The sequence below is a fragment of the Lynx rufus genome, unplaced genomic scaffold (genome assembly GCF_022079265.1).
Source record: "Lynx rufus isolate CCGP_SWC_20201006 ecotype Redwood Valley unplaced genomic scaffold, mLynRuf1.p SCAF_35, whole genome shotgun sequence".
Classification (NCBI taxonomy): Eukaryota; Metazoa; Chordata; class Mammalia; order Carnivora; family Felidae; genus Lynx; species Lynx rufus.
This window is the reverse complement of record NW_025814851.1, coordinates 1,544,548-1,566,835: the sequence shown is the minus strand read 5'-3', so window position 1 is coordinate 1,566,835 and position 22,288 is coordinate 1,544,548. Positions and strand designations below refer to the sequence as shown.

General features: G+C 43.6%; 1 protein-coding gene across 1 annotated transcript; it reads right to left on the bottom strand.

Annotated features, from left to right (window-relative positions):
- Positions 1–395: 395 nt before the first annotated feature.
- TSR2 (TSR2 ribosome maturation factor) lies at positions 396–6,547 on the bottom strand. The gene is made up of 5 exons (XM_047093654.1): positions 6,464–6,547; positions 6,212–6,302; positions 2,376–2,467; positions 1,650–1,820; positions 396–1,428 (listed from the first exon to the last, which is right to left on the bottom strand). The coding sequence occupies exons 1-5, from the start codon at positions 6,545–6,547 to the stop codon at positions 1,294–1,296; spliced, it is 573 nt and encodes a 190-aa protein (XP_046949610.1). The 3' UTR covers positions 396–1,293.
- Between the last annotated feature and the right edge of the window lie 15,741 nt (positions 6,548–22,288).

The window sequence follows — 22,288 nt, the reverse complement described above, 5'->3', positions numbered from 1 at the left end:
ATAATTCCTACAGTGATGTTAATTTTTTTTAAATCCCTGTCTCCAGGGAGGGTGGGAGCTGTTGCTAGACCCCCTTGAATTAGGCCGTTTTTCCCTCATCCCCTCAACACCCTACAGATCCTGCCTCCACCCAATTCCCCCCAAAGCACTGGAGGCAGGAGATCTGGATTCAAGTGCCAGCTCTGCCACTGACCCCACGGCCCTGGCCCACCCGTGCCCCCTCAGCTAGTATCTTCACACATATGTTACATGGGGTGGTGACAAGACCCCTCCTGCCTTTCCCATGGCTTACAGCTTCTACCCGGCCCCAAGGCTACCCAGTATTTTATTGTCCAGACCCATGGCAGGGCCACAGGGCAGGACGGGAATGGGGGGAGAACAATGGATACTCTTTGTTTTTTTAAAAAAATACAGTTTATTTCGGGCTTACGGAAACTTTCAGAGTGCTGCTGTGCTCCATTTGTCCAACTGTTTGTTCAAAGTAACAGGCTGCTAGGGTGGGCCCAGAAACCTCTCCCTTGCTGAGCTTTGAGGCCCAGCTCCTACAAGGCTGATTCCAAGGCTATTCACTGGTCAAGCCACAGATTAAACAACAAGGTACTATTTATTGAGGTTTTAAGCCTCATCTCTGGACTTGGATAAGAGTATGGAAAGAGGCTGGGGGAGACAGAAAACAAAGCCCAGGTCCCCCAAACTCACCACCTACCCCAAATCTTAGACTTCCTGAAGGAACCCAGGGCTAGAGGCTGGGCTGCAGGAAGGGAGTGTTCCTGGGAGGTTCCAATTTCTGGGCAGGGGTACAGAATTGTTCTGTGTTATGGGGGTGGGGAAAAGAGGGAGAAGTACCATAGCTATTTTCGTTCACGTCTTCACCTCATCTCGCTTCTGGTCTGCACATTTATCTCACCACTCCTGACCCAGCAGGAGTACTGGTCCTCTCCTTCACAAATCCACCTGGCTATTGTCAACCAGTATTTAGTTTCTCCTCCAGTAACACCCACACCCACTCATCCCTCCCTCCTCATACTGACTGTACCCAAGAATGTGCTAGCAAACCAGGCCTCATCATGCAGCCAGTAACTTAAGGCCCAAGGGAGTGTGATGAACCAGGTCCCACTACCTCAAGAACAAGGACCCTAAAGCTCTTCTTCCACTAGAGGAAACTGGACAGGGGAACTGGGAGAGGGTGGAGATGGGGCAACCAGTCCAGAAGTCCACAACCCTCCCCCAAACCCCTACAAACAAGTGTCAAAACAACTAGCAAGCAAGGGCCCAAACCATTTCCAGCCCTACTCATTTCTTTCTCCGGACAATGGTCCAGCCATCCTCCACTATATCCTCTTCTTTAATAGTCTGGGAGTCTGGACCAGAGGATTCAGGCTGGAGGCAAACCCCATCTGTAGTTGCCCCATCATTCATAGCTGTGACCTGGAGGAGAAATATAGGAGAGAGCTAAATACACCTCCTGGCTGTGGCCACTGGAGACCCAGGCTCTCCCAGCTTTGCCAGGATTGGCTGTGTGACATTAGGAAAGTTCCCTGGCCTCTCTGGATAATACAACCCCACCCCCATCATTTTCCTGTGAAACTAACTGATTTCCCAGAAAACTAAAGACATCACATCTCCCAACCCAAAGGGCACCCCTTCACCTCCATCTCCTCCACGCTGTCCGCGTCATCCTCATCCGTCTCTCTGGCTGTTGTAACTGCAGTGGCTCTGACCTTGCACTTTCTTTGGGTGATGTGGGAGGCCATCTCCTTCAGAGCAGCCCCATCACCCCTCTGGAAGTGGTGGAACATGGTCTGTAGCTGCTGGCTCACCTACCAAGAAAACATTCAATCAGCTTGGATTTTTAAAGAACCTACAATACAACCATCCCGTGTTTGCAACAAGAGTAGGGAGGGGTTTGGAATTTTCCAGAAAAGAACAGGGCATTCTTCCCCCAGGAGTTCACTAATGAAGGAACCATATATGAAGGGCTCAGGTAAGGGCCTGAATAATGGAAGGAAGGCTTTCTAGCAAGGAAGATACTAGAACTGGGTTTGAAAGATGGGAGAGGTAAAAGGGAAGTCCATCCCAGCAGGAATTGATGGGCAGTAATGCAGGGGTGGAAATATACCTGGCCTGACTTGCCCTTGGGATGGGGGTGAAGAACAGACCTGGATGAGAATGATGTATGGAGAGAAATAAAAGAGAAGGGGCAGTGTTTGGAAAGACCTGAAAGACTAGACTTTTTCCTTTAGGCAAAAGGGAGTCACAGAAGGTTCTTCTTCAGGACTCCAGAAAGTATTGGTTAGAGCCAAGAGTCTTGGCCTAAAAACAGGGAGAAGAAAGACCAGGCAGGGAAATGGCAGTTGTGTCCATGATATGCTCACCTGGGGCAGACTCCCATCCTCCACAACGGTATCAAATTCGTTCGTCATGAGCTCCCCGAGGAAGTCTTCCACCTCATCTAGCTCCAAGTCAGCTGAGTAGGAAAGGAAAGACCAGCCAACTGAATCAATCACTCCTGCCCATTACTATTCAATACCTACTTCTTAGGTCCATATCTAATTGGTGGGTAAAGGTCCAAACAGTGAGACTTTTATTCACTGAAGTGCTCTGTACTCCAAGTTTTAACATGATTTAAAACAACCACCAGGGGCACCTGGGTGGCTCAGTTGGTCCAACTTCGGCTCAGGTCATGATATCACGGTCTGTGAGTTTGAGCCCCTCGTTGGGCTCTGTGCTGACAGCTCAGAGCCTAGAGCCTGCTTCGGATTCTGTGTCTCCCTCTCCCTCTGCTCCTCCCCTGCTCATGTTCTATCTCTCTCTGTCTCTTAAAAATAAACGCTAAAAAAAATTTAAAAACAAACACTAAATATAAATACCTAATTTCCAAACTCCTGCGTCCTACCAAACAGCATCCCAACCACACTGACCCTCTTTCATCTGACCTATTTTAACAGGCCTCCTCTCTGTGATCTTAAGCAAGTTACTTGTCTCCGTACCTCTGTCTTCTCATCTACAAAGTGGGGCAAATAGTGGCCTTAGAGGTGTGTTATGAGGAGTCACCTAAATAATGCCTAGCGTATGGGAGACCAATAATACATGTTAATTTCCATCACTCAAGGGCTGAAGTTTTCAAAATATAGAGAGCCTTCACAACTGTGGTTCCACTGACAGTGAGGGCCACAGACCAAGGGGATAGTAAGAGGAAATGGATGTTAAGTACTTCCAATGATGAAATCATCACAGCCTTCACATCAACATCCTACTGTGTGATTTTGGCTAATCCCTCCCCTCTAGGCTTCAGTTACCTTTGGAGCCCATGCTCTTCTTTTTCGGAATTAGAGAACTATTCAAGAGTCTTCCACAAAGCTCCTCACTCTCTCTTTCCTCTGGCAGAGTTCATTCACTCCCTTGACTTTTCCTACCACTCTAATCTAATATCCCCCAAAGCTTTCTCTCTACTTGTTTTACAGATGCCTCAGGCCCTCCATATCCAAAGCCAGACTCATCACCTTACCCTCCAAACCTACTTCTCATCCTCCAGGGTTCCTCTATTCCATGAAAGGCACCTAATCCACCCAGCGACTCAAACCAGAAATCTGCCTCCTTTTCTCTCCCTCTCCACACTCAAACAATCTCCAAGGCCCTAATCCACCCTTTCTTTTCCATTACTATTGCCCCTGCCCTGGCTCAGACCTCATCATTTTCTAGACAGAAATAACCTTCTCATCAGTCTTTCCCTCTCTAGTCCATGCTCCACACTGATTATTTTCTGAACTTTCCAGCCAACAAATCCTATTACTCACCTTAGAAACTTCCCATGAATTTTTATCACCTACTTCAGTGTTTCATATCTTGCTTCTGAGAAGTGACTGTCCTGCTGGTTTTTAAAGAAAGCTACCCATAGAAAGCTAATGGGGAAATAAGGTAAACAAGCTTTTTTTTGTGGTTCTTATCTTTATCCAAGCCTTTATTACATTAATGATTATTGTAACTCCTAAAGAGGAGCTGAAGAAAAGAGCTTTTCTCACATAATTTGACTGGAAAAGCTTTTTCTTCACTGAACATGTAATGGAACTATTCTTCCATAGCATGCATTCTGGCAAACACTGGCCTAACACACAAAACCAAAGGAATGTAGGGTCTTCCACGTCTTATCCTTTCCCTGGGGCCTCCCAACCCCCTTGCTTCATTCTCTACCACTCCTCCCCTTCTTATACCCACAAGTGCACACACACTCTTACTCTAATACTGAGGTCCCTGCCACTTCCCAAATATATAATCTTCTCATACCACAGACTTATTTGTGTGTTGCTCTCTTTGCCTCCCCCACCTAGTTAACTCCGGTTCATCCCTTTAAGACTCAGCCCAATCACTACCTCCCCTAACAATCTCCAAAAAAAGCCTCCTCCTCAGTCTCATGCTACCCAAGCACCCTGAGCTCCTCTTTATTAGAACATCACCCTGTGTATAAATGCCTGTTTACTTAAATGGATCCATTACTAGATGGTAAACTTTCTTGAGAGTACTCTGTCTGATGTCATCTCCAAGATGAAAAACCTGAATAAAGAATTTTGTAAAAATCCTAATGTGCAACCAACAAAACTAAAAGACAACCAACGGAATGGGAAAAGATATTTGCAAATGACATATCGGACAAAGGGCTAGTATCTAAAATCTATAAAGAGCTCACCAAACTCCACACCCGAAAAACAAATAACCCAGTGAAGAAATGGGCAGAAAACATGAATAGACACTTCTCTAAAGAAGACATCCAGATGGCCAACAGGCACATGAAAAGATGTTCAGCGTCGCTCCTTATCAGGGAAATACAAATCAAAACCACACTCAGGTATCACCTCACGCCAGTCAGAGTGGCCAAAATGAACAAATCAGGAGACTATAGATGCTGGAGAGGATGTGGAGAAACGGGAACCCTCTTGCACTGTTGGTGGGAATGCAAATTGGTGCAGCCGCTCTGGAAAACAGTGTGGAGGTTCCTCAGAAAATTAAAAATAGACCTACCCTATGACCCAGCAATAGCACTGCTAGGAATCTACCCAAGGGATACAGGAGTACTGATGCATAGGGGCACTTGTACCCCAATGTTCATAGCAGCACTCTCAACAATAGCCAAATTATGGAAAGAGCCTAAATGTCCATCAACTGATGAATGGATAAAGAAATTGTGGTTTATATACACAATGGAATACTACGTGGCAATGAGAAAAAATGAAATATGGCCTTTTGTAGCAACGTGGATGGAACTGGAGAGTGTGATGCTAAGTGAAATAAGCCATACAGAGAAAGACAGATACCATATGGTTTCACTCTTATGTGGATCCTGAGAAACTCAACAGGAACCCATGGGGGAGGGGAAGGGAGAAAAAAAAAAAGGAGGTTAGAGTGGGAGAGAGCCAAAGCATAAGAGACTGTTAAAAACTGAGAACAAACTGAGGGTTGATGGGGGGTGGGAGGGAGGGGCGGGTGGGTGATGGGTATTGAGGAGGGCACCTTTTGGGATGAGCACTGGGTGTTGTATGGAAACCAATTTGTCAATAAACTTCATAAAAAAAAAAAAAAAAAATCCTAATGTGCAAAAGGCCCTCTACAGAGTCCCTTATTTTTACATGACCTTCAATTCAAGACCCATCAAAGGTAGATCTTTGCTGTCCAAATAACCAAATATACCTACTGAGCACTTAAAATGTGGGTAGGCCAAGTTGAGATGTGCTAAAAGTGTAAAATACCTACCAGATTTTGAAAACTTAATACTAAAAGGGGATGTAAAATACCTCATTAATAATGTTTTATACTGATGACACGTTGAAATATTTCGGATACATAGAATTCAGTAACATTAACTTCATCTGCTTCTTTTCCCTTTGTTACAGTGGCTGCCGGAAAATCTTAAATGACATGTGATTCACACTGTATTTTTATTGGATACCGCTGGGGTGGATACTTTTATACCCATTTTAGGAATTAGGAAACTGAGTCTCAAGTAAAACAACTTGTCCAGAGTGATACCACGGGTCAACGGCACAGCCCGTAAGGCATCTCAACTCAAGATTCTGTCTCCAAAGCCTGTATTCAATCCACCTCGACCTTTGGTACCATCCCACAACTGTTCAAGAGGAAGTGATGCGGCCTCTCCAGGACCCGCCTCCTCCTCCCCACGCCCCCCACAAACAGGTCGCAGCTGCTCACATTCACTCACCGTTGCGGAAGAAGTACTCCTCCACTGCACCCCCCAGCCACTCGGCCTTCTCCTGGCTGTGCACGCCCCCGAAGCCATTCTCCACGGCGATCTGCGAACACAGGCCCAAGCCCACTATGTCAAACTGGAAGCCGGCCTGGGTGGCGTAGGGCTGGCCGCTTATGCGGCCCAGTGGAGCCTCAGGCGCACTGTCCAGCCAACTCTTGTTCTGCCCCAGACCCTAAACTTTATCCCAGCCACGGCCCCACTCACCTGCAAAGCCGGCCAGGCCTCCAGCGCCGCGCGGACGCCAGCCCCAAAAAGTGCTCGAGAATCTTCCCCCGCTGCGGCCATCATCAGGCTTCAGACCACGTGATACCCAGAAGGCCCAATCGCTGCGCAGTAGGGCCCAGGCCGAAGGAGCTGAAAGCCGAGTCGGAGAACGCAGATTTGCCTTTCGCTGACTTGGCAGCAAGACCAGAGCAATAGAAAAGGCTTTCAGAACAATGGATGACACCACTGCAGTTACTCATATGTAATAAATCATAGGAAGCCAGGAATGGAGGACGAGAAGGGCCATGGGTTCTTGAAAGACGTGGGGAACTTTTTAAAGATACGGATTACAGGCCTTGGTACAGAGGAATCAACCTCAGAGAGCATAGCCTTGAAATCTGTGTAAAACAAAACAAAACAAAAAAACACTCAACAACAGCAGAATATGCATTTTTCAGAAGTGCACATGGAACATTCTCGAGGACACACCATATGCTAAGTCATAAAGCAGGCCTCAATAGACTTAAAAGGATTGAAATCATGCAAAGTTTGTCCTCCCACCACAATGGAGTGAAATTAGAAATAAGTAACGAAGAAATTTGTGAAATTCACAAATAGGTGGAGATTAACACACTTCTAAATAACAAATGGGTCAAAGAAAAAAATTATGAGGGAAATTAGAAAACATCTTGAAATGAATGAAAACAAGAACACAGCACACCAAAATTTATTAAATGCAGCTAAAGCAATGCTTAAGGGGAATTTTATAGCTATAGACACCAATATTATAAAAGAAGGATCTAGAGGCCTGGGTGACTCAGTCAGTTAAGCAAGCAGCTCTTGATTTTGATTCAGGTCATGATCTCATGGTTCATGAGTTCAAGAGCCCCACATCAGGCTCTGCACTGAAAGCATGGAGACTGCTTGGGATTCTCTCTCTCCCTCCCTCTCTCTCCCCCTCCCCTGGGCTCACTTTCTCTCTCTCTCTCTCTCTCTCTCTCTCTCTCAAAATTAATAAGTAAACTTTAAAAAAAGATCTCAATGGGGCACCTGGGTGGCTCAGTTGGTTAAGTGTCCAACTCCTGATTTCAGCTGAGATAATGATCTACAGTTAGTGGGATCCAGCCGCACATCGGGCTCTGTGCTGCTGGCGCGGAGACTGCTTGAGATTCTCTCTCTCTCCCCCTCTGGCTGCCCATCCCCTGCTCATGCACTCTCTCTCTCTATCTCTCAAAATAAATAAATAAAACTTTAAAAAATTCAAGTTAATAACCTAACTTTTCATTTTAGGAAACTAGAAAAAGAAGTAATCCCAAAGCAAGCAGAAGGAAGGAAATAACAAAGACTGGACAGAAGACACATGGAATCGAAAATAGAAAAACAATAGAGAAAATCAGTGAAACAAAAGTCAGTCATTTGAAAAGATCAACAAAATTGACAAATGTTTAGGTAGATTGACTAAAGAGAGACAGCTGACAGCTGACAGCTGACAGCTTGGAGCCTGGAGCCTGCTTTGGATTCTGTGTCTCCCTCTCTCTCTGCTCCTCCTCCACTTGCACTCTGTCTCTCTCTGTCTCTCAAAAATAAATAAACATCTAAAAATTTTTTAAAAAGAAGAGGAAATTAGGGCATAGAGGGAGACAAAGATGCACAGAGAGATGACTATGTGAACACAGAAGGTAGATATCTGCAAGCCAAAGACAAAGGGCTCAGAAGAAACCAAATCTGCTGACATCTTGAACTAGAATTTTGAGAAAATAAATTTTTGTTGTTAAAGCCATCAGTCTCTGGTATTTCATTATGGCAGCCCTAGCAAACTAATACAGTTGCACAATGCTGTAAATATACTAAAAAGCCATTGAATTTTACACTTTAAATGGGTGAAACTTATGATATATAAATAATATCTCAATAAAGCTGTTTTTAGAGAAGTAGTATAGGGGCACCTGGGTGGCTCAATCAGTTGAGCATCCAATTCTTGGTTTCAGCTCATGTCATGCTCTCACAGTTTTGTGAGTTTGAGCCCCACATCAGGCTCTGCGCTGACAGCGTGGAGCCTTCTTGGGATTCTCTCTCTCTCCCTCTCTCTCTCTCTGCCCCTCCTCCACTCACACTATCTCTGTCTCTCTCAAAATAAATAAACTTAAAAAAAGAAAGTAGTATAGATGATTCCCTCTCACAGTAAGGGTTGCAAACTTTGGACTAGACCATGTAAACAAACAGCAATGACACTTCTGTGCCTGGCCCTGTGCTGACTGCTACTGAGTCATGGGGTTTGATCAGATACCTAAGGAGTTTACAGTCTGTCGTGCAAGATTGACCAAGGACCCCAGATAATGATCAGTACTCTGGGTTAATCTAGGTTTTGAAGGGCCTGTAGCAGATAGAATTTCACAAACTCTTTAAGAGAAATAGTACAAATTAGGTATGAAAGCATTGCTTTGTATTATAAAAGAAACCACGGGGCGCCTGGGTGGCGCAGTCGGTTAAGCGTCCAACTTCAGCCAGGTCACGATCTCGCGGTCCGTGAGTTCGAGCCCCGCGTCGGGCTCTGGGCTGATGGCCCGGAGCCTGGAGCCTGTTTCCGATTCTGTGTCTCCCTCTCTCTCTGCCCCTCCCCCGTTCATGCTCTGTCTCTCTCTGTCCCAAAAATAAATAAACGTTGAAAAAAAAAATTAAAAAAAAAAAAAAGAAACCACAAATTTTGCAAATTACAATATTTTTTAGAGAGATGAGGGAGGAGAGAGAGAGAGAAAGAAAGAGAGAAAGAGAATCCCAAGCAGGCTCCACACTCCCACAACCCTGGGATCATGACCTGAGCCAAAATCAAGAGCTGGATGCTCAACTGATTGAATCATCCAGGTGCCCCCAAATCGCAAAAAAAACTTTAAAACTCACAAACACCATAAACACCCTCAAATCCAAAAAGATAAAAAAAAGTTTAATAATTGTCTGATTCACCTCTACACTAATTGTCTTTCACTACAGGCTCCTTGATATCCTCTTCTAAATAAATATGATTTATTTTATAATAACATTTTCTAGAGAAAAAACAAAAAATTCAGTTGAATTCAATGTCATTCAGTTGATGAAAAAAAATTGTTATTGGTAGTTTGGAAAAGTTTCAACTTCACAACTTATTAGTAATGTAAATTTTCAGATTGTTGTCAGATAGAAACCTCTATCTAGTTTCTTTTACATGTGAGCTGTAAAATTTCAGGATATTTTAACTGTTCTTGTGTAGTGATAAATCTTCAAATCTCCTCAAATTGACAATGCTCAATAACCAGAGACTCAGAAGTGACCCGTCGAAGTATGGGATGCTGAGGCTTAAGTTTTGTTAGTTCTATGATAAATCCATCTCTGCAATGTTAGAGAAGGGAGCACAGAGGCTCATGAGAGTCCAGCAGAGGGGGCCCCTGACCCAGCATCAGGGATCAAGCTGTCAGAGATGATGCTTGAGCTAATTCTTGAGTTTAAATGGAATTTTGTCAGGTGGTGCGGTATTTGTGTGCATGAGATTGTGGAATGTGTTACCAAAGGAGGAGGAGGAGGAAGAAGAAGAAGAAGAAGAAGAAGAAAGAGGAGGAGGAGGAGGGGGAGGAGAAGAAGAAGGAGACTTTCATGCCGAGGAAAGAATGTATATACAAATTGGATGGGTGGTGTAGGTATCTCTGGGGAAGCAGCAGCGTCTGCAATACCACTGGTGATTGAACACAACCTCCAGCCTCTCTCCCCTCCCAGGAGGTCAAGGGGTGGATTGAAAGTCAGAACCTTCCATGCAAAAATTCTCAATAAGATACTAGCAAATCGAATTCAACGACATATAAAAAGAATTATTCACCATGATCAAGTGGGATTCATTCCTGGGATGCAGGGCTGGTTCAACATTCACAAATCAATCAGTGTGATACATCACATTAACAAAAAAAAAGAGAAGAACCATATGATCCTGTCAATCGATGCAGAAAAGGCCTTTGACAAAATCCAGCACCCTTTCTTAATAAAAACCCTTGAGAAAGTCGGGATAGAAGGAACATACTTAAAGATCATAAAAGCCATTTATGAAAAGCCCACAGCTAACATCATCCTCAACGGGGAAAAACTGAGAGCTTTTTCCCTGAGATCAGGAACACGACAGGGATGCCCACTCTCACCACTGTTGTTTAACATAGTGCTGGAAGTTCTAGCATCAGCAATCAGACAACAAAAGGAAATCAAAGGCATCAAAATTGGCAAAGATGAAGTCAAGCTTTCGCTTTTTGCAGATGACATGACACTATACATGGAAAATCCGATAGACTCCACCAAAAGTCTGCTAGAACTGATACATGAATTCAGCAAAGTTACAGGATACAAAATCAATGTACAGAAATCAGTTGCATTCTTATACACTAACAATGAAGCCACAGAAAGACAAATAAAGAAACTGATCCCATTCACAATTGCACCAAGAAGCATAAAATACCTAGGAATAAATCTAACCAAAGATGTAAAAGATCTGTATGCTGAAAACTATAGAAAGCTTATGAAGGTAGTTGAAGAAGATTTAAAGAAATGGAAAGACATTCCCTGCTCATGGATTGGAAGAATAAATATTGTCAAAATGTCAATACTACCCAAAGCTATCTACACATTCAATGCAATCCCAATCAAAATTGCACCAGCATTCTTCTCGAAGGTAGAAGAAGCAATACTAAAATTCATATGGAACCACAAAAGGCCCCGAATAGCCAAAGTAATTTTGAAGAAGAAGACCAAAGCAGGAGGCATCACAATCCCAGACTTTAGCCTCTACTACAAAGCTGTCATCATCAAGACAGCATGGTATTGGCACAAAAACAGACACATAGACCAATGGAATAGAATAGAAACCCCAGAACTAGACCCACAGAAGTATGGTCAACTCATCTTTGACAAAGCAGGAAAGAACATCCAATGGAAAAAAGACAGTCTCTTTAACAAATGGTGCTGGGAGAACTGGACAGCAGCATGCAGAAGGTTGAAACTAGACCACTTTCTCACACCATTCACAAAAATAAACTCAAAATGGATAAAGGACCTGAATGTGAGACAGGAAACCATCAAAACCTTAGAGAAGAAAGCAGGAAAAGACCTCTCTGACCTCAGCCGTAGCAATCTCTTACTCGACACATCCCCAAAGGCAAGGGAATTAAAAGCAAAAGTGAATTACTGGGACCTTATGAAGATAAAAAGCTTCTGTACAGCAAAGGAAACAACCAACAAAACTAAAAGGCAAGCAACGGAATGGGAAAAGATATTTGCAAATGACATATTGGACAAAGGGCTAGTATTCAAAATCTATAAAGAGCTCACCAAACTCCACACCCGAAAAACAAGTAACCCAGTGAAGAAATGGGCAGAAAACATGAAAAGACACTTCTCTAAAGAAGACATCCAGATGGCCAACAGGCACATGAAAAGATGCTCAATGTCGCTCCTCATCAGGGAAAGACAAATCAAAACCACACTCAGATATCACCTCACGCCAGTCAGAGTGGCCAAAATGAACAAATCAGGAGACTATAGATGCTGGAGAGGATGTGGAGAAACGGGAACCCTCTTGCACTGTTGGTGGGAATGCAAATTGGTGCAGCCGCTCTGGAAAACAGTGTGGAGGTTCCTCAGAAAATTAAAAATAGACCTACCCTATGACCCAGCAATAGCACTGCTAGGAATTTACCCAAGGGATACAGGAGTGCTGATGCATAGGGGCACTTGTACCCCAATGTTTATAGCAGCACTCTCAACAATAGCCAAATTATGGAAAGAGCCGAAATGTCCATCAACTGATGAATGGATAAAGAAATTGTGGTTTATATACACAATGGAGTACTACGTGGCAATGAGAAAGAATGAAATATGGCCTTTTGTAGCAACGTGGATGGAACTGGAGAGTGTGATGCTAAGTGAAATAAGCCATACAGAGAAAGACAGATACCATATGGTTTCACTCTTATGTGGATCCTAAGAAACTTAACAGAAACCCATGGGGGAAGGGAAGGAAAAAAAAAAAAAAGAGGTTAGAGTGGGAGAGAGCCAAAACATAAGAGACTGTTAAAAACTGAGAACAAACTGAGGGTTGATGGGGGGTGGGAGGGAGGGGAGGGTGGGTGATGGGTATTGAGGAGGGCACCTTTTGGGATGAGCACTGGGTGTTGTATGGAAACCAATTTGACAATAAATTTCATATATTAAAAAAAAAAAAGAACCTTCCAATCGCAGGTTTGGCTCTACAGACAACCAGCCCCCATCCTTTGTTACCTAGGGGCTTTCCAAAAGTCACCTCACTAACATAACAAAAGATACCTTTTACCATTCTAATCACTTAGGAAATTACAAAGATTTTAGGAGTTCTGTGCCAGGAACAGGGTCAAGGACCAAATATATATTTCTTATAAAAAATGACAATATCACAGTAGGTCTTCTAGAAATCCCCACATTTGGAACCCCAGTCTGGAGTCCAACAAACCAAGACCTCTAAATGAACCCTGAGATTTAGCCTTGAGACTGAAGTCCAAAATTGAGTATAATAAGTGACAGATCACTTTTTCTGTGCCTGGAGCCCATCTGACAATCTGGTGAAGTCAATATATCCTTTCCCAGATTAATGTTTTTAAATGCATAAAATAAAATCTAGGATTATAAAGGAAACAATTATATTAAAATATAGTTATCAAAACATTACAAAAACTAATTGTAATATACATATTTCTTTATTAATACATTAAATACTATCCTCTACTAGCAGGTTAGCAGATTGAATGACTACTGTGATTTCAAATTAATGATGATTGTAAACAATATTTTAAGAGATCTGCTATGAAAAATATCTGTCTATTGGTGACAAAGTCGCAGGTACTGCTAATACCACTGTGCTTGGGTGCCTACATTTATTATTTTTTTAATTTAAATTCAAATAGTTAACATCCAGTGTAGTATTGGTTTCAGAAGTAGAACCCAGTGATTCATCGCTTACATATAACACTCAGTGCTCATCCTAACAAGTGTCCTCCTTAATCCCAACATCCCCCCAGCAACCCTCCATTTGTTCTCTGTATTTAAGATTCTCTTATGGTTTGCCTCTCTCTCTGTTTTTCTTATTTTTCCTTCCTTTCCCCTATGTCATCTGTTGTGTTTCTTAAATTCCACATATGAGTGAAATCATATGATATTTGTCTTTCTCTGACTTATTTCGCTTAGCATAACACACTCTAGTTCCATCCACACTGCTGCAAATGGCAAGATTTCATTCCTTTTGATCGCTGAGTAATATTCCATTGTGTATGTGTATATATATAGATATATATGTATATATATTGCATTTTCTTTGTCCATTCATCAGTTGATGGACATTTGGGCTCTTTCCCAATAATTTGACTATTTTCAATAGTGCTGCTGTAAACATTGGGGTGAATGTGCCCTTTTGAATCGGCATTTTTGCATCTTTTGGATAAATACCTAGTAGTGCAATTCCAGGGTCATAGGGTAGTTCTAGTTTTAATTTTTTGAGGAAACTCCACACTGTTTTCCAGAGTGGCTGCACCAGTATGCATGCCACCAACAGTGCAAAAGGGTTCCCCTTTCTCTGCATTCTTGACGACATCTGCTGTTTCCTGAGCTGTTAATTTTAGCCATTCTGACAGACTCATGAAAAGATGCTCAACATCACTTATCATCAGAGAAATACAAATCAAAACCACAATAAGATACTACTTTACATTTATTATTGAAATAAATGCCTAATTTCATTGGAAGTTACTGAAAATAAGATGTATGTTTTCACATCTAAATACACACTCAATGGCCAAAATGAACAAATCAGGAGACTATAGATGCTGGAGAGGATGTGGAGAAACGGGAACCCTCTTGCACTGTTGGTGGGAATGCAAATTGGTGCAGCCACTCTGGAAAACAGTGTGGAGGTTCCTCAGAAAATTAAAAATAGACCTACCCTATGACCCAGCAATAGCACTGCTAGGAATTTACCCAAGGGATTCAGGAGTACTGATGCATAGGGGCACTTGTACCCCAATGTTTATAGCAGCACTCTCAACAATAGCCAAATTATGGAAAGAGCCGAAATGTCCATCAACTGATGAATGGATAAAGAAATTGTGGTTTATATACACAATGGAGTACTACGTGGCAATGAAAAAGAATGAAATATGGCCCTTTGTAGCAACGTGGATGGAACTGGAGAGTGTTATGCTAAGTGAAATAAGCCATACAGAGAAAGACAGATACCATATGGTTTCACTCTTATGTGGATCCTGAGAAACTTAACAGAAACCCATGGGGTAGGGAAAGGAAAAAAAAAAAGAGGTTAGAGTGGGAGAGAGCCAAAGCATAAGAGACTGTTAAAAACTGAGAACAAACTGAGGGTTGATGGGGGGTGGGAGGGAGGGGAGGGTGGGTGATGGGTATTGAGGAGGGCACCTTTTGGGATGAGCACTGGGGGTTGTATGGAAACCAATTTGACAATAAACTTCATATATTGAAAAAAAATTGCCCAATAAAAAAAATAATAAATAAATAAATAAATAAATACACACTCAAATTCTATGCATGACACTTGGCCTACTCCTAGTCTAGACCCTATTCTAGAGCTAACATTTCAGACTAGTTTAAGCTTTCAGATGAAGAGGACCAGATTGACATGTTGAAGACTGAACTCCCAAAACCTAAGCCTAAACTCAATCCCCAACATGAGACCTCAAACTGAACTCCAAGATTAAAACACAGATTGATCCACCAAACTGAACATCTAGTGTCTAAATGCAGCAGGTACTTCCAGATGGAAATTTTCAGACTAGAATCCAGCCTGGAATTCCAAGAGAGAGCCCACTGGGCAGAGATTCCCAGGTGAGGTCATCACATTGAAATCCTCTAGGCTTGACTCCTCAGGCTAAAATATCCCAGACTAAATTCCCAAAATGTTATCCTTCCAGAGCAAGCCAGGCCCAGCTACCCAGACTGAACCTTGAGCCAGGCAATTACTTGGTGAGAGGCTCAGTCATACATTAGACCAAAAATCAGGGTTTCATATTGAATCCTGAAGTGTTTCAAGAGTGAACTGTCAATGCTGAAACCCTCAAAAGTCATGTCCCCATAATGAACCTCTAGGCAGAGTCATGGGACCAAGACTCCAAATTTAACTCCTTAAAGGAGGATAGGGACAATATCTTGGAAGTAGTCCAAAGCTGAGTTCCTTGAAGGATCCCTCACATGCTGAGGCCACAAATACATCTCCTCAACTGTAAGTACAAACTGAGCCCATATTCTGAAACAGGTTCCTTCAGAATGAAAACCTGAATGTCTGAGCTCCCAAATAACATGCCCAAAATGAGCCCTAGAGGGAATCCCCAGAGAGAACCACCAGTATGCATCTTATAGCCTTTTTAGACTTCCAGGAGGATAACCAAGCAAGTGCCCCAGGAGGATAACACAAGTGCTGTGTTCTAAAGTCTATTACTATGTTTCTGCAAAGACCATGCTTCCCACAAGCTACTCCCAGCCTGAGTATGGCAGAGATACTTTGATGACTTTGGTTCAGGAATCCCAGACAGCCTTGCCAAACTTTCCTTGCATTGCACAGCAGTCTAGAACACTTCTGCTCAACCTTCCCTCCTCCTATCCTTATTTGGATCAGACTACATTGTGTTCTGATGGCTCTGTCAACCTTCCATGGTACCTACCCCATTTTCTCTCATGGGTGTCTCCCCTGATAAAATCTTGCTCACTTAATTCCATCTTGGTGTCTGCCTCTCAGGACTAACACAGGCTCCTGGGCATGAGACTATGTGGTCCAGACTGAGATGCCAACACCTGAGATCCTCAACTTCCATTTTCAGAATGAGCCTACAGATTGAGATCAGGAGCCATGGTGTTCGCAGATGAGCTAACAAGGTCTCAGCCTCAAACTAATACACTGAGAAGAAACGCTAGTAAAAACAAGATAAAGGGGGCCAGTCAGATGCCCAAGGCTGGATATTCCCCTCGCATACTTTTGCTTCTGTAATCTTGTCTGCCTCCTGTGTCCACCAACTGCCCCGATAGCACCACTGATAAGGGCCTCCTCCCCTTTTCTTTTGTCTCTCAACCCCCTACCATCCCAGCCATAAAAGGAGGCTGATGCCAAGGTTTGGGCTCAGCCTTTGGAGGTGACTACACTGGGTCAGCACCAGTGCACAATAAACAGTCTTTTCTGATTCACCAAGTGCATGTGGCTTGTCTCTTCCTGGACGCCGAGTATTTGCTATAACACCCAAGTCTGAATCCTCAGACTTGTATGGAAGAGGCAGCAATCCAGGTGGACTCCAGAGGCTACCAGATTGAACTTCCACTCTCAAAACCGTAGGTTTATGTTTGCAGAATTAGCTTCTAAGACTGAGCCCCTAGCCTAAGTGCCCCAGAATGAGCTCCTAGATTATCCATTTAATTGACTCCACTGAGGAAGTTCCCACACTGAGCCCTCAGACTAAGCTCCCAATGTCTGAGCTCCTAAGACATATGCCAAAAATGGATCTCCAGACAGGGATCCAGAGTCAGGGTATCCCTGACAATTCAGGCTGAGGACCCCACACTGAATCCCAAAAGTGATGAGTGAAGGGTAATCCCCCAAATTGAGCTAGTTCCCTTAGACTGAGCCTCCAAAAGCCAGGCTCACAAACCCAAGACCCAGAATGAAGCACCAGACTAGCAATTCAGAGATTCAGACAGACGCTGCACTGAGCCCATAGGTAGAATACCAGGAATCAGGCTCCCAGACTGAACACTCACATTGAAATACTAGAATGATCCTCTAGTCTGAGCACCCCAGACTGAACCTTCTATAAATGGAAGACCAAGAATGGGCACCTGTAGACTGACTTTACCAGGCTGGTCACAGACTCAGAAATTGAACTGAATCCCTTAGAATAAGCCTCTATACCAAGGTCCCCAACTTCCATCATGAAACTGATTCCCCAGAATCTCTCAGACCCTAAATTCATACCCCCAGAATGAGTACTCAAAATGGTATTCACAGAATCAGGGGCTCAGACTGAGAATCTCAGGCTGAGACACCTGTGCAGCAAGGCTGCTAGCTTCACATTCCAACTTACATTTTCTGTTTTCTACTTTGGAATGGAACCCATATTTTTAGCTGGGTGGACATAAATCCAGCTAAAAGACTGCATTTCCCAGTATCCCTTGCAACTGATGGCCATGTGATATAAGCTTTGGCTAATAAGATTTAAATAAAAAAGAGGGGAAGTTCCTTGGGACTGTTTTTACATGAGAGAAATAAAGGCTTCTATCTTGTTTAAACCATCATTATTTGTTGGTTTTCTGTTACATGCAATCATATCTGATGTCAGCTGAGCCTTCTTGGTTAGGCTGAATTCTGATCTACAATGACTCAGAACTCTAAGCCCAAATCCTGATGCATATCCAACAGTGAGTGATCCAAACAGAGCTCCTGACTGACCAGTACAATAAGACTGATCCCCAGTACTAACCTAGAAGTGCCTTAGCCCTTAGACAGGCAACCATAAGGTAGGTGGTCCAGTTTCTAAACCAAACCCCCAAAATGATGTCTCCAGAACGAATACCCTGCCTGAGCTCCCTGAAGAATTTTCCCAGATTGTGTACAAGAGATAGTTTGCAGAACAAAGTTTCAGATCCCCATACTGGGGCCACAGTCTGAGCCCCCCGCCAAATGAAACTCCTTACCAACCTCAGAATGAAACACTGGATTGAATATAGCCTGTTACATCCAGAGTGAGCCCCTTCACTGAGCCTCGTAGACAGAATTCCCTAATTGGAGCCTCCAAACTGAGTTCACCAGAGTAGAATTCCCAGATAAATCTCCCTGAAGCTGATCTGCCAAACTGAGATCCCAAGATTGAGACCCTCGGGCTAAGACTCCAGAATCACTTACTTCCAATGATGGCCCTAGGTGGTCCACTCAAGTTGTTCAGATTGAACCCAAATATAGGCCTTCAGAGTGAGTGCCTAGGGTAGGCTGCATTTGATTCCACAGACTGAAATAGATCAAGCTCCTGTACTAAACCTGAGATAACCAGTGACAAGGTTGAAACTTATCTGAGTCTTGTATTCCTGGAAAGTAGCCATGGTTAAAAAATCCCCCACACTTTTGTGCTCTGAGAAAGGGCTAATTACCAAGGTCTTCCCTGCTCCCATATATTCTGTGATAAGACTCATCTCCAGTGGGTGCCTGGGTGGCTCAGTCGCTAAGCATCTGGCTTCAGCTCAGGTCTTGATCTCACAGTTGGTGAGTTTGAGCCCCATATCAGGTGAGCACAAGCACCGCTTCAGGTGATCAGGTGAGCCCTGCTTCTCTCTCTCTCTCTCTCTCTCTCTCTCTCTCTCTGCCCCTCACTCACTTGTGCCCTCTTTCTCTCAAAACAAACAAACCTCAGCTCCCCCTTTCCTCAATGACTCAAAGGCCTGTCCCTATTCTTCCTCATTACCTCATAAGACTCCTAAACTATCCACCCTTGTCCACTTGCCTCCATATCCATAATCTCAGTCTCCCTTCCTCTCCTTTAAGACATTTTCCATTAGTGTACAGTCTTTCTATTGCAATAACCTAATTGTGCAGTATATTTTGTCTTTCATGCTAATCTCAGTCCTCACATTGAAGTACATTGCACTTAAGTCCTCAGGGAAACTGCCTCATCCATCCATTCATTCATTCACCAAATATTCATTGAGTGCTGAATATGTGCCATGCACTGCACTAAGCCCCAAGCTAACAAGACAAAGGCGCTCTGCTCTCACAGAGCTTACATTTGAGTAGGATAACAGGGGAAGGAGAAACAGTTTCAATACAGTGGTCAGGAAAAACACTTCTGAGGATGTAACTTTTTGTTTTGAGAGAGGGAGAGGGTGCAAGTGAGCGAGGGGCGGGGGGGGGGTAGAAAGAGAGAAGTGGGGCTCACCCAAAGCAGGGCTCAAGCTCACCGGATGTAGGACTCCAACTCTTAAACCATGAGGTTACGACCTGAGCCAAAGTCAGATGCTTAACAACTGAGCCACCCAGGCATCCTGAGGATGTAACACTTAAATTATAAGGAGGAGATAGAAGGCCAGAAGAAGACAGTGCCAAAAAAAGAGGGAAGGATAATGGAACTTAGTATGAGAGGAAAAGAGGTACAGGAGGTAAAGTGTGTGATACTAGCAAGGGCCTTGTTAATCCATGGCAAGAAGTTTAACTTTTATTTGAAACACAATGGAAAATTTTCCGCGCAGGAGGATGAAATGATATGATTTACTTTTTTTGGAAGACTACTCTGGCTACTGTGTGGAGAATGAATTATAGAGGCAGAAGTAGAAGCAGAGAGACCACAAGGAAGCTATTACGATAGTTCAGACAAGAGACAATGGTGGTTTGGTGTAGGTTAGTGATAGTGGAGACAGATGTGGACAAATTCGAAACAAGTTTTAGAGATAAAACCAATAGTACTCCATAAGTACTATTGAGCATGGAGGAGGTGAGGGAAAGGCATGATTCACAGTTTTCTAATTTATTTATTTCTTTTTTAAGTAGGCTTTGTGTCCAGCATGGGGCCCAATACGGGGCTTGAACTCATGACCCTGAGGTCAAGTCCTGAGCTGAGATTAAGAGTGGGACATTCAACCAAATGAGCAACCTAGGCACACCTCCATTTTCTAATTTAGTAACTGGTAGTTGTACTGAGATAAAGGAAGGTGGTGGGTGGAACAGACTTGGGGGAAATATCAAGATTTATGTTTTAGACATGTTAATTTGAGGTGTCTAGTAGATATTCAAGTGGAGATAGCAAGGAGGCAATGGGTCTACAATCCTAGAATGTCAACATTTAGAAGCCAGCAAAGACGGATGAGAAGAAATAAACATGTTTCAAGAAGGAAGAACTGGTTGACCATGTCAGATGCTACTGAGAGGACAATTAGGATGAGCAAAGACAAGTACTGGTCTGTTGGATTTGATAACATGAAGACTTTGGTGGCTTTGACCAGAGCAGGTTTCATGGAGTGCTACCAAACTAGACTGGAGTTAGTTGAAAAGCGAATGGAACATGAAGTGGGGACAGCAATGTGTAACCCATGTCTTGAGAAGTTTTGCTGTCGAAGAGAGAAATAGGCAGTAGCAGGAGGCACTCATGGAATTCAAGTGGGACTCTTAAAGATGGTAGATAGCAGAGCATATGCATGTGCTGATGGGAATGGCCTCAAAGAGGAGAAACCGGTGATACAGGAGAGATGGGAGTAACTGAAGAAGACCTTGAGTAGGTGAGAGAAGTGTAAAGCAGATGTGGAGGGATTGGTCTTTTATAAGAAGAGGAATAGTTCCTCCGAGTGACAAGTCTGAAGAAAAAGACGTTGGGTACAGAGAGGATTATAGATCTAGTGGTGAGATAAGGGAATTTCCATTTGAATGTATTTAAATTTATTCTTGAGAGAGAGAGAGAGAGAGAGTGCTGGTGCATACACTCAAGCATAGGTGGGGCAGAGAGAGAGAGAGAATCCCAAGCAGGTTCTGCACAGAGTGAAACCCGATGGAGGGCTTGAACTCAAACTGTGAGATCATGACCTGGGTTGATATCAAGAGTTGGACTATCCAGGCACCCCGAGTGCAGCTATCTTCTTTTAAAAAAAACAAACAAACAGGGGTGCCTGGGTGGCTCAGTCGGTTGAGCGTCCGACTTTGGCTCCAGTCATGATCTTACGGTTCGTGAGTTTGAGCCCCGCGTTGGGCTCTGTGCTGACAGCATAGAGCCTGGGGCCTGCTTTGAATTCTGTGTCTCCCTCTCTCTCTGCTCCTCCTCTGCTCACGCTCTGTCTCTCTCTCTCCTTCAAAAATAAATAAAAAAAAATTTAAAACAAACAAACATTTTTTAACGTTTATTTACTTTTGAGAGAGAGAGAGAGAGAGAGAGAGAGAGAGAGAGAGACAGCACAAGCAGGGGAGGGGCAGAGAGAGAGGGAGACACAGAAACCAAAGCAGGCTCCAGGCTCTGAGCTGTCAGCACAGAGCCCCACGCAGGGTTCCAACTTACGGACTGCAGGATCATGACCTGAGTCGAAGTTGGACTCTTAAACGACTGAGCCACCCAGGCGCCCCTGCTCCTTCTTTTTTTTTTTTTTTTTAGCATTTATTTATTTTTGAGAGAGAGAGACAGAGTGTGAGTGGGGGAGGGGCAGAGAGAGAGAGGGAGACGTAGAATCCGAAGCAGGCTCCAGGCTCTGAGCTGTCAGCACAGAACCTGATGAAGGGCTTGAACTCATGAACTGTGAGATCATGACCTGAGCCAAGCCGGACGCTTCACCAATTGAGCCACCCAGAGGCGCCTCAAATAGTTAAATTTTAAAATAAAAAGCAAAATGGGATAATTTCCTGAGGTTTTAATTGTGAGGACTCTGGACCATTTCCCCAAACCCAGACTCAGGCACAGGACCTTGCACTTAACCAACTGAGCCACACAGGCTCCCTGTAGCTGTCTTCTTAATGGAGGGTGATGTGAAGCTAACAGCTGAAGGTGAGGAGACTGGGACGTGGGAGGTTTGGGAGGAGCTGAGAAGGTATGAAATAGTAATCTCTGAGAATGGAGAAATGAGCATAGCAAGATTGCTATGCTATCAATGCCCATTTGAGGTCTGAAATCAATGACTTAGACTGAAATCAAGTGACTTGTGTGTTTTTTGGTTTTCTCTAATAACATTCAGCTGCTCAGATACAGATGTAGAGTAGGTGGGGCATTGTGACTAACCTGGGTTGTGTTTGGCCAGGTCAGTATAAATATGGGAGGGAGGGGC

What these genes read in the sequence shown, in the direction of transcription:
- TSR2 (XM_047093654.1), bottom strand. Translation starts at nt 6,547, where the DNA reads ATGATGGCCGCAGCGGGGGAAGATTCTCGAGCACTTTTTGGGGCTGGC. An exon ending in GGAGTACTTCTTCCGCAACG is followed by an intron (nt 2,468 to 6,211) that starts GTGAGTGAATGT and finishes TTTCCTACTCAG; the next exon opens with CTGACTTGGAGCTAGATGAG. An exon ending in AGGATGGGAGTCTGCCCCAG is followed by an intron (nt 1,821 to 2,375) that starts GTGAGCATATCA and finishes TTTTCTTGGTAG; the next exon opens with GTGAGCCAGCAGCTACAGAC.